The sequence below is a fragment of the Octopus bimaculoides genome, chromosome 4 (assembly GCF_001194135.2).
Source record: "Octopus bimaculoides isolate UCB-OBI-ISO-001 chromosome 4, ASM119413v2, whole genome shotgun sequence".
Taxonomy (NCBI): Eukaryota; Metazoa; Mollusca; class Cephalopoda; order Octopoda; family Octopodidae; genus Octopus; species Octopus bimaculoides.
Window position 1 is genome coordinate 104738730 of NC_068984.1, and position 13792 is coordinate 104752521.

General features: G+C 34.1%; 1 protein-coding gene across 1 annotated transcript in view; it reads right to left on the bottom strand.

Annotated features, from left to right (window-relative positions):
• Window positions 1-4447: 4447 nt before the first annotated feature.
• The window catches only part of LOC106879690 (ankyrin repeat domain-containing protein 24-like), a 148901-nt gene continuing 139556 nt past the window's right edge, over window positions 4448-13792 (bottom strand). The window contains exons 5-6 of the mRNA XM_052967657.1: window positions 5024-5152; window positions 4448-4453 (exon numbers count right to left, since the gene is read on the bottom strand). Of these exons, the coding sequence (XP_052823617.1) occupies window positions 4448-4453; window positions 5024-5152 (135 nt within the window). The remainder of the gene's footprint in view (window positions 4454-5023; window positions 5153-13792) is intronic.

Consider the following 13792-nt stretch of genomic DNA (forward strand, 5'->3'; position numbering starts at 1 on the left):
GACTTCTAGAAGCACTGTGTGCATATATGTGCATAAATGGAAACATTGCCCAAACTCCTCCAAACATCTCTCTGACTGTCTCTCCGTCCACCTTCATATCATCCTATTTTTTGCTCCCTGCAACATTTCATTTGTTAGCCGCTCTTCATCCATAAATTACTGTTCTCCTCACATGTTAGCGATTCTTTCCCCACCTACTGAACCACCAATCTGTCTCCCCACATGCACTACACTTGCTTCTCTCAACCCTCCCCACTCCTGTAGTGTACCCAACTACTTGTCATCTCTCTCTTGCCACACCCCTCCACTCTCTTTTACACCCTTCTACCTTCCTCAACTATGACATCATAGATCATCTATAACTCTCTACATTCACACTGCAAATCATACTCAATCTTGGAAGCTATTGCCTACCTCCCATTACCTCATTTTCTACTCTTCCATACACTCCTGCAAACTCTCATGCACCCACACTTCTAGTTTCACTGTTTCAACACACTTCTACTCACCTCATACCTTGAGGAGACACCTTGTCTTGAAGCTCTTACTGACCATCTCAAATGTTCCTCCTAAAGTCGAGTAGAACCTACTTTCCCCCTCCCTCCTTCCCTCCTCCCATACTCTCATCTCTTCACACAAATACTGATCCCCCATTGGAGTTTTGTCATCTGGCACATTGCATAGCGACCTCGCTAGTGCTGCAAAAAGCATCCACTACACATTGTATTGTGGTTGGCATTAGGAAATACATCTAGCCATAGAAACCATATCAAAGCAGACACTGGAGCACAATGCAATGCTTGGACCCATCAGATTATGTCAAACCATGCAATCAATGCCAGCATGGAACACAGACATTAAATTTATGATGATAATGAGATGATGAGACATGTTTTCACTGAAGTTTGAAAATGTGGTAAAGATTAGGCATTTTGAATTATGAATGCTATATGATCAGTTAATTTCTAAAAAGTTCTACTGACAGTGAATAATTCTTGTAATATTTTAGATCCATTTTAGAATTAACAATTGATAAATTCCCAGATATGACACTTAAAAAATAAAATCTACTATAAAATTGATGCTTATTTTTTAAATATCTGTTTACATTGCATTTTACACAGATATAAGTGGAATAATTCTTTCCCATCTTGTCCAGAATGTTGATTTTCTGGAAGCTGTCCAAAGATGTGCAACCAGATGAAAACCTTCTGTTGGTCACCATATCTTGAAGGTATTTCTTTTTGGGGAATTGAGACACTAAAGTTTTAAAATCTAGCAACTGACTTGATAGAAACTCACAAGATTACCCACCATGTTTCTAACAACAACTGTGGCTATCTTTTTGAATTCAATACTACCACTTGTGAATAGCATGACTTTTGGAATCATTTTTTCATGTTCAGAATTGTCAAAGCATGGAATAAATTACCATGTCAGTTAATAACTATCAAGACACTGCATCCTTCAAAAATACTGTTTCTTGAAATTTGCTAACACTACTTCTGACATACCTATTGTACCTTTTCCTCTTTATGGCTCTATTATTGTTCACTTCTCTGTCTTTTACATTTTATTCTGTGTACTGTGCATGCATTTTTAGTTTCCATTGCTGTCTTTCTTTACTTAACTTGTTGCTTTCTGTTCTTTCTTTCAACCTTTTCTGACAAGTACTATGCTTTTGAGTACTGTATACAATAAGCTCATTATCATTATTATTTAAATCATTTACAGCAAGATACCATTTCTCATGTCATATATACAAATTTTAAGTAGATTGAAATGATATTACAGGGAATAAAACAATATTGGTTTCAAATATCGGCACAAGAACAGTAATTTTGGGTGGTGGGATAAGTTTATTACATTGACGCAAGAGACTCAACTAGAACTTATTTTATTGACCCTGAAAGGATGAAAGGCAAAGCTGACCTTAGCGGAATTTGAACTCAGAATGTAAAGATGGACAAAATGCTGCTAAGATTCTGCCAGCTCAGTACCTTAGGGAAATAAAACAATATTAAAGGTAAGCTTTAAACACAATTTGTTTTGAACATTTTAACTAATTATCTTGTTAAAAGAGATGTGCTCATGACCTTTACAGACCTTCCAAAAACTAGACAATGAAGTTGAGCCTTAATTTGAACATCTGAATGTTATTACTTGTGGCCATGGTGTGAGTTCTAGAGAAATCTGTTGTCTGAGTAATAATGTGTATAGATATTTAGTGTGGAAGAAGTAAACTTGTTGAGCAGAAGAGAAGCTGTTGCATTTATATAGGTTCAGATAGAGGTAGTACACAACTTGCTAATTTAGAGAAACTAATTTAGAGGTAGTACACAACTTGCTAATCTGATTCACAAACAATGATATACAGAGAAGAAACAGACCATATGTAAACCAGTGGTTGTAGCATGTTAATAAGTGAAGGTTTACTAGTGAAACAGATGGAAGTATTTCTTGATGTAGTTTAGTGTCTGTAGGTATAGCAGTGGTATGTAAACAATACAGTCTAGTCTTTGGGATGTAGTTTTGGTTTAGCTTATAGACATATGATCTCTGTAAAGCTGTATAGTACATGATCACTATAAAGATGTGTGATGTGATCACTGTAAAGATGTGTAGTGTGTGGCCACTGCAGAGATGGTACATTTAACTTGTATTTATGATGTGACCACAATAGTCACAGCTGAAACAAGCTAAAAATGATTTATAATCATAATTCATTATATTACTTTCAAGTTTGAGCACATACACCAATGCTTATTATAAATTTGATAATGACATTAACTTAAGGTAAAATGGTTTAAATTATGAATTAAGGTCATGTTATGTGAATAATAAAAATGCTTTCAATAGTTTTGGGGATTAAGTAAGTTTGCATACATTCCTATTAGTATTCAAAGTTTACTTGTTTGCTTGCCATTTATCAAGTGTATATTTTAAAATTATCATATAAAAGAGAAAGTGTGTCTATACAGTTTGAATATTTAAATCAATTTTGGTGAAAGGATTAATAAACTGAACTGAGGTACTTTTCTACAAACCATGTTCAGCACTATTTAAATAGATATATTGCAGTATTGTAGCATGTGTCAAATTTAAGGAACTGAACTTGTATGAATGGCAAGTAATATATCTTCTCCAAGTTGATGTATACAACTTTAATTTACATAAAAATTTGCCTCTCTCTTTCTCTTTTCTCTCACTGTGTGTGTGTGTGTGTGTGTGTATATATTCTTCTATTCTTTTATTCTTTTATTTGTTTCAGTCATTTGACTGTGGCCATGCTGGAGCACCACCTTTAGTTGAGCAAATTAACCCAAGACTTATTCTTTGTAGCTTATTCTGTCAGTCTCTTTTGCTAAACCACTAAGTTAAGGGGACATAAACACACAGCATCGGTTGTCAAGCAACGTTGGGGGAGGAGGGACAAACACAGGCACACACACACACACACCACATATATATACAATGGGCTTCTTTAAGTTTCTGTTTTCCACATCCACTCACAAGGCTTTGGTCAGCCCAAAGCTATAGTAGAAGACACTTGCCCAAGGTGCTACTCAGTGGGACTGAATCTGGAACCATGGGGCTGGTAGGCAAGCTACTTACCACACAGCCACTCCTGCACCTATACGTCTATATTCTATTGAAAATTTATGTTGGTTTAGCAAAAAGTTGAGTAAAAATCTATAGCATTTTGATATGATGTTGATATGTATGAAATTATCCAAAAATCAGAAAGTATATATTCTAAAGATCAATGACTGGACGGTTAAGAAGTTTGCTTTACAATCATGATATCCCATGTTCAATCTCACTGGATGACATTTCCGACAAACGTTCTTTGAATCAAAGACTCAGGTTGAGTGAAACTGGAGTTGATGAAAACTATGAGGAAACCAATCAGATGGATTGCTCCTGTAATTTAAAGATTCACTCTTGTCATGCTTTTTTACAGCGATTCCACCTGTATATTGTGTTAAGGGCACACATGTATATGAAATACTCAGTTATTTCCTTATTCAATGAGCAGGTGCTTCTACTGATTAAATGACTAAAGATTCATTGTTAAAATCAAAATGAAATCCATTTAAAATACCAATTACATTAGAACTAAATCATTTTAAGGAGTTTTTAAAGACCATTTTAAATACATATGTGTGTGTGTATGTGTATATACAGGGTTTGGACAAAATAATAGAAACACCTTAAAATTTCAAACAAATTTATTTTAATATGGGGTAGGACTGCCTTTGGCAGTAATTACAGCTAGAATTCTATGAGGTATATACTCTATGAGGTATAGACATCACATTTGACAGAGTAATATGAATGCTAAAGAGTTAAAGCAAACTGATTTTAGAGTTGTAGGGAATTACAACTCTAAAATTCATTTTGCATTAAATACTTCTCTACTAGAAATCGTTCATTAAAAAAAAAATTACTTCTGAAAATATGAAAGTCAAAAAAATAGAATTAATATGATGAAAACAACATCCATTTCTGCATGTGTTAAGAATGAAATAATGCTGAAATATAAACCAGTTTTAAAAAGAAATATATAATATGATGATAGGATTTTATTCCAAATGAATGGCACCATATGGACAAAAACGTTTTATTTGAGTTTCTACAGAATGTGTCTGCAAGAATTGCAAAAATTCCATGCAATAGCAGGAAAATAACAAGGATCAAGATAAAGTTGAATACTTAATAATAGTTTGATTCTTTTTTTCTTTTTTCTTTAAAGGAAGGAACATATCCTTTGACTAAGTTAGATTAAGAGCATTTTTATTGATCAACATTTTTACGATGCTATATGATACCCATGTAGGAAGAATGGATAGGAATGTTAAAAGAGGGCTCCTATATGGATTTGTGTAATACAGTGTTACATTTTCTAACAAGGTTAAAATAAAGTCTAACAAATACAACGTTTTTCATCATGGTTACAAGATATGTAATAAATATTTACAAAATTAAATCAAGAATTTTAATGATTTAGTTTAATACTTACTTGGTCATAGGCATTAATATTGGCTTCATTTCTTATGAGAACAACAACTACGTCTTCACAGCTTTTGTTACAAGCATGATGTAATGCAGTCTTTTCAAGAGTATCTTTAAGCTCAATATCAGCACCAGCCTGGAAATGGAAACAAATTCCAGTAATTAATTATAAAATATAAGTGTTTTAAAATTTTCAATTTAACCTCTTTGTTCCCATATTCCTACTGAAAAGCACTGTCTTTGTTTCAATTAATTCTTAAAATAATGATGAATTTTGTAAAATAGTGTGTCAATAGCCAGCTGGAGACGATGTTTCCTGGGGCTAATTATTAGTAACATTCATCCTAACCAGGACTGCCACATTATGTCGATAAATAATCCTTACATTTTTGTAAAATAACTTTATAGTTATTATTATTATTAAGCTGATGTTATGAATATAAATTAATATTTTGATTTGCATCATTATAAAACAGGAAATTAGTCTTATAAAATCAGCGGTAGTCATTGGTGAATTGGTATCAAAAGAGTTAGATATATTTTTATAAAAAATAAACCCTGAATCTAATTTTTCCAAATGAGAAAAATATTAGTGTTCAAATAAGCAATTACAACAACAAAAACTGAATTAAATTATCATTTACACTGAAAAACTAAATTGATTTAGATTAACAAAGAAAAAAGAAAACAAAGAAATTAGGTTCTGCTCAAGTAAAGATTACTTGATAAAGCAATGATCAAAGCAGTGATTCAATGAACATTGTTTTTATTGATTGATTGATTTTATGCCAATGAAATCTGATCTGCATTACTTATTTCTTCTCCAACTCAGCTATACATTATAATGGTTTTGAAGATTTCTATATTATATACAATATATTGATACAGGTGAGTTCATAAGTTCCTTCAGAGCAGGTTATATCATACCAAACCTTTTATCTTTCCCACTGAATATGATAGGTACATTTTTATTTCTATTATTTTTTAATGCATTCATTTCCTCATGTGTTTACTTATTATCTGATTCTTGTTTGTAAAAGAGTTGAAATGGTTTCAACCATTAATAGGGTCATAAGTCTAGAATCTATAATTGTAAAAGTATACATATTTGATTAAAGAAAGTAGCACAAAATTACTACAGGTAGTATGGATGCACTAGAGAAAATGTATAGCAAACCAAACAAGTTCTTTGTGGCTGATAGTGATTTAATCAATTAAGAAGATGAAAACAAGTTGTAGAACCTGTAGAAGTTTTTGATGAGATTCTAAAACACTAATATTGGTGAGTATAATACAAGTCGCATACTTAGCAAATCAAATTGTATTGGAAAACAATATCTAAGTAAGTGACTTCATATCATCACTGTTAACTGTTGCAAAAACAAAATATGAGGTGTGGGTTATAGAAGTCTCAAGTAAATTAATCAGTTAAGAAGGTAAATGAGAGATCCATAGCAAAATTAAGATTGTACATGATAAAGTTTTGGATATACTAAAGTGTAGAATTACAAAGAGTATATTTTTATACAACCATGAAGGAAAGTCTTGGCTAAGAATAGACATTTGTATTTTACACTTGACAAAAATAAAATATTCAAAATCTTTGATAGTGGCCTTTGCTTACTAATCTGTTACAGCACATGCCCTGATACTACTACTACTATAGAGTAGTTCACTAAAAGTTGTTGATCATTTATTTAAATAACACACACTACAAGAATGACCGACAAGAGGTGTTCTGACTAAGTATGAGTAAAGTAAATATTGGTTCCAAATTACCAGAGTTGATCAGTTATTTAAATAACATACACTACAAAAATGACTGACAAGAGGTGTTCAGTCTAAGTATGAGTAAAGTAAATGTTGGTTCCAAATTGTCAGAGTTCTGTCTTCAAGTTTGAAGAAAGAAGTTTCAGATAATATCCACAAAATCTATGACAACAGTAACTTCTTTATTACAATGAAATCAAAACAAGCCTAAAAACAAATGTGAAACTTAAGAAAGTGAGCTTCAAAGAAAAAAATGTGAATTTAGTTAAAAGAAAGGTCATGTTTAAAAACAAGAATTGTAAAAATGAAACAGTAATTAACCCTTTAGCATTGAGAAAACACCATCTATTATAATGCTTATTTATTCACATCGTTTTGAATTAATCATGCAATATTTTGTAACTTTGTGATTTCAATGATGTAATTATATAGGGTAGGTGTGATGGGCCAGATCTAGCCAATCTGAACATAAAACGGGTAGAATGTTTGAGCCAGAAATGGCCAGTTTTAATGCTAAAGAGTTAAAGAAGTAATGTAACTTTGATAAGTACACAGCAAGGGAATTGATACAGTGCCTATAGTCAGGACAGGAATGAGTACACAGTAAAGGAGTACACTGTAAGGGGATAGACACAATGCCAGTCGTGTCTAATCAGCACAATAGTGAATATAAGGTTACGGAGTATGCAATAAGGGACTACACAATTAAAGAGTACACTGTAATGGAGGAGATACAATGCCAATAATGCTTGGTCAGTACAGGAATGAGTACATGATAAGAGTGTGCACTATGTAGTGAAAAGAAAGCTGATGGAAAAACAACTAAACTTTAGTCTCAGTGTAAAAAAAGGGGGGAGTACTCAAAGGGTACTGTGAGTTTCATAGAAGTATGATAAGAGACCATCATTTTAGATACACTGAATTGCCATTGACCATTAGTGAAGGTATGTGGCTTTGGGTTTGATTCCCAGGCTAGATTGCATGCCGTGTTCTTGAGGAAAACACTTTAATTTATATTACTTTCATGCTGTTTGGAGACCCGCATGTCAAAGATTGGTCCCAGCATTTCCTCTGTATGCTGTAAAAGATGACTAAAAGGGGGTTGAGGTAAGATTTTCGCTCCAGTCTCGTAAAACCCTCCCCAACAACGACTATCCAAACAGACCCATGGGCTGGCAGGTTGTTGCCTGAGTGGTGCAGAGGCATCATTCACCAGGAGTAGTGTAGGGAATCACCAACAAATGATGGATGCAGTGATGCACTGTTACAGCATATACTCTTATACTGCTACTACTATTAGAGTTGTTCGCTGAAAGTTGTTGATCAGTTATTTAAATAACACACACTACAAGAAAGGAGCTAATAATTAAGTCCATAATTAAAATGTGACCAAGCCTCAAAGGTGTTGTTTAATATATATAAGATGGCTGCTCATTTACAAACATGAAACCTGAATAGATGCTGCATACTGAGTAAAACTGGATTGTGGATTGATAGTAGAAGATCAAAGAATGAGAGTTATTGAAGTTTCAAATGAGATATTAGACATAAAATGTAAAACTACTGTAATATTGAGCCATATTACTTACATGGGATATTACTAAATGAATTGATGACAATGATGATGATGATGACGAATATGATGGTGTTGATGGTGATAAGGATGGTGGTGATGTTGATGAAGATGATGACAATGATGATAAAGATGGTGGTGGTGGTGATGATGACGACGATGATGATGATGATATTTCATAAAAAAAACATATACAGACTGAATATATTTTGACCTTTGGGTACTGGTTTCAACACACCCACTTTTCCCTAACATTGTCAGTCTTGTTTATAATATTTGTTTACATTAAAATTTAGTGATTGCATAGCATATATAATTACATAACATGTCCAATACACACCCACATATAATTAGATGAATAAATGTGTATGTGAATATGTGTGTAATGTATCATGTGTATGTGTGTATGTAGAAAAGGGATTACACATGCATTAGGGTGTGTGTATACACATGTAGAGTAGGGAATGTAATGTGTATCTGTGTTTGTAGTAGGATGAATGATGGATTCTCATTTTCATATGAATGCATGGAAATTAGATGTCAGAACTACCACAGAAATATATGCTATAATGTGTGTGTGTGTGTGTGTGTGTGTGTGTGTGTGTGTGTGTGTGTGTGTGTGTGTGTGTGTGTGTGTGAGTGTGAGTGTGTGTGTGTGGTGTGTGTGGCATGTGTGTGTGTTGTGGGCATGTGTGTATTGTATGCATGTGTGTATATATAAATATACATACATTATAGACATATTTGTTTGTGTGTGTGTGTATACACTTTAGTTTCATCAATCTAAAGAAAGTGACACAGTTACACATTTTTTGTCAGATAAGGAGGAGGAAATTAAGTATAGATAAGTGGCTGGTAAGTGATGTCAAGTACACAGATGAAGGTGCTATGATTTCCATCAATGTAAGGAATTAGAAACTGACTGAAGTCTCAGCTGAGCCTTTATTTTACTTTTTTTCGTCCTAGTACTAAAACTCTATAGGAACTGAGTAACTCTTAAAGATTCCAGTATGGGTGTTATAAAAAGACTATACAACAATATCTAAATATAAGACTCTGACATATGATATATCATTAACTCAAGGAATGCCTTTAATCCCTTTGATTCCAGCCCATTTGATACCACTCTTAGTTTTATGATAGAAACTTCCTGTTTTAAAGTAATCTAAATTAAAAACCATCCGCCAAATTTTCATGCTAATTTATGTTTTATACACTGGCTTAATAATGACAAAGTTATTTTATTAAATGTTTTATAATTTTCTAAATTAATTGAAAGTGGCAATATATTTCAAATGAAATATAGTAACAAAAGAGAAAAAATTTGGTAGTATGTAAACAATATAAACTAGTGAATGTATAAAGAACAATAACATTGCAGGAGATTGTCTTGCTATAGTCTTGAGGTACTGACAAAACAAACTATATTCATTCTATATCTATGTAATGATGGCGTTTTCTTAATTAAAATATTACTAGGAGTCAAGTCCTTTTATTTTTGTCAATGCTGAACACTATATGTATGTTAGGAGTATAACTGCATTCATAGTGTTACTGAATAGACATTATAATGTTGAGTTATATGATTTCATGAATGGCAAAATAATATATAAATTATAAGCACAGAGCAGATGTTAGAGAGATGATTTTTTTAATGATATGAAAGCGAAAATATAAAGAAACTGTGTAAGTTAGCTAACCTTAGGTTAGCATTTAGAAAAATGTTGCTTATGAAGATGTTATCAATAAGTCATTTATAATTTATAATTCTTTTCAAAGTTTTGCCAAAGCAATTTAAAAAATACTTCTTGCAATTTTAAAGTAAACCACAAAGATACTGAATTTCATATACCTCTACTTTTGAATTAGTTTTATATTCATGCTATTTCTACATTTGGATGTAGTGATTAAATGGTTGGTTAGAGTATTGAAACATCACTTAATAGGTCTCAAATTTAAATCAACTTTTAGTGTCCTATATCATATTTTAAATGTAGTTTATAGAGCTGTTAGAAGTAAGTACTAGGTATTTTGAGAATGTTTCCTATAGCAGGCTCATATTCTATCCAGTTGCAGCTGCCTTAGTCAGTTAACAATTACTTCTGGGTCCAAGTCCAGGCAAGGCACTAAGGTAATTTACGTAATTCAATTGAAGCAAAAAATGTCATGAAACACAGAGAGCAGAATGAGAACAGTGCACCCCTGTAGATCAAATAAAGGGTTAGGTTTGAAATTCCAATGCAACAAATGAGTTCAACACCAGACACTTAAAGAAGGCTGGAGTGTACAACAACCAAAATGCAATGAAAGCAACCATCCAGATGAGGACACCAGTCTGACTATCATAAACAATACATATAACATAAATTCTTCATATCAGCTATATATATATATATATATATATATATATATATATATATACACACACACACACACACACACACACATATATATATATATCTTACTAAGACAACAATATTTCATGATGTTAGAAATCATCATCATGAGCATTGTTATCTTCATCGACATCATCATCATTTAATATCCTCCTTCCGTGCTGGCATGGGTCAGACAGTTTGGAGAGAAGACTACACCAAGCTCTACTGTCTACTTTTGTATGAATATGAATAGAGGGACAGAAATAGGTGTCTTGCAGTTGAAGAAATACATAACTCCCTCAGCTGGAGAAAGAAGGAGAGCAACAATAAAACTGTGACTAACTGCACTTGTTGAGGTACACAAAAATTATATATCTTTGTTTTAGTTGAAAGGAAAGGCTATGTCATAGGAAGCTTGCTTCCCATCCAGTTGCTTCTGAGTTTAATCACACCGCATGGCACCTTGGACAAATGTCTTCTGCTATAACTCGGGCTGACCAAAGGCTTGTGAGTAGATTTGGTAGATGGAAACTGAAAGAAGCTTGTCATATGTATGTGTGTGTCTTTGTGTCTGTGTTTGTTCCCCCAACTCTGCTAGACAACCAGTGTTGGTGTGTTTACATCCCCATAACTTAGCAGTTTGGCAATAGAGACTGATAGAATAAGTACCAGGCTTAGCAAAAAATAAATACTGGAGTTGATTCTTTTGACTAAAAATTCTTTCAAGGTGGTAGCCCAGCATGGCTGCAGTCTAATGATTGAAACAAGTAAAAGATAAAAGACAAAAGAGAGTATACAGAATCGACAAGAGCCATGAAAGCAAGTATACATGGTATACAATGTAAAATCATAAAATCAAATGAATGATGATATAGATGCAATACAAGTCGGCTTCTTGGGCTAATCAAAGAACCTCACTATCCAAGATTTCCCTGAATGGCAAGGACAAGCGATCTCTCCAATTTTATTCTTTTACTCACGGTCTACACATATAATTATGAGGTGCCATCCACTCTTGCCATTTTCACCACTTCTATCTTCCTTACCGTTAGTTCACTCAAGGACAGCACCTCCATCTCCACCCTAACTTTTCTTTTTAAAGGAAACTTGAAAAAGTCACAGAGGGCTCTGCCAGAGAGGAATGTCACTGTCTTCATATCTTTCAGCCTCACTCTCCACACAACCTCTTTTGTCACAGCTACCAGACAAAGGAAAATAGCCTTCTCTGCCCAGTTAAAGGAGGCTGAAAGGGCAACCATTACCATGGACTTGGTTGTTAGCCAGATACATCCTACATACAACAGCAGCTATTCAATATAACTCAACCAGTCAACAATGCCCAGACACTGAATGAGTGTATGCAGAATGATTTTGTCATTGTGTACATCTCAGACAAGCCCATCTCATGGCACATCCTTGCTTGTCAAGTTTACCACTCCTCCGTGGCCCTGACAGACCAAGGACTTTGGGGAATTATCTATGGTAGTCCTTGATTGGAAAGTCCACTGGAAGAGACAAGCCAATTCCTTTTTGTTGATACCCAAAGTCTCTCTGAAAATATCATCACTCATCCCAGCTACAAATCCTCAAAAGATTGCAAGAGCAGAACACCCACTGACTACTTTGCCCAAATGGTAGAGAGCAATGAATGCCTGATGATAGTCTAGGTGCCAGGCACCTAGTCTTCGTTTTTGCTTCACCCAGGGCTGCTGCTCCATGAAAGAGAGGAGATGCTGCTCCATGAAAGAGATGTGCTTCTGAAATGGTACTTACACACATTCACCATCTAAGAAATGTTGCAAGTGGTACAGCCTCAGTAGCCTGAATAGTGGAGTACATCCCTTCCACAAGAAGCTAAATAACATGCTCAAATCTGATCAGGTGGTAACTGGAGCAAGGCACAACAGCCAGGCAGTAAACAACAACAGGAGTGATGTAGACATTTTCCACCTGTGCCCACCCTTTAAGGGATCACCTTCTTTCTGCCCATTTCTGTGAAAAGCTGGCCACCCAATTTGTCATTTCATCCTGGTTCTTCTCACTTAGAGATTGGTACTGAACAATAATAATAATATTCCTTTCTACTATAGGCACAAGACCTGAAATTTTGGGGAGGAGACTAGTCAATTGCATCGACCCCAGAGTTTCTCTGGTTCTTAATTTATCAACCCTGAAAGAATGAAAGGCAAAGTTGACTTCAGTGGAATTTGAACTCAGAACATAAGGACAGACAAAAATACTGCTTAGCATTTTGCTCATCATGCTAATGATTCTGCCAGATGGACTACAACAAATATTCTGCTCAATACGACAGATTTGCTTGTCAGTTGCTTGACATTAACCAGTTGAGTATGTCTCTTAGTGACTGACAATATGTGCATCTCTGATCATGAGCATGTGTAGTGGAGGAGCATGTGTTAAGAGGGATTCTTTGAGGTTTGAATAATTCACCTCTGGAAACATGGGTGCTTTGTTCATCATCCTTAAATAAACCTCATTCAGAGACCTTTTGAGTGGAATGGGCTACTTAACCTGAAGAAAATTCTAAGTGGGCCCCATCTGCAAGGTCATACACTGTTTATCTTGATATGAGATCACTATTTCATGCACATATGATTGTGATGCATGTGCCTAGTCATGATGGGTATATTGAGCTTTGTATATTTGTACTCCAGTGTCACTTTGATGAAATGCATTGCTCTCTCACTCAATAATAATAATAATAATAATAATAATAATAATAATAATAATAATAAGAAGAAGAAGAAGAAGAAGAATAAGAATTTCATGTGGCATTTTCCAGGGTGACTCAGTATCACCACTCCTCTTCTGTCTAGCCCTAATACCGCTCTCAAAATTGCTCAATGATGCACAGTATGGTTATAAAATATTTGATAAAAATATAAATCATCTCATTTACATGGATGATTTAAAGCTCTTTGCAAAAAATGACCAACAACTCAAAGGCCTACTAGCGATTGTTAAACAATTCAGTGATGACATCAGGATGCAATTTGGCCTTGATAAATGTGCAAAAGCTACCTTTATCAAAGGA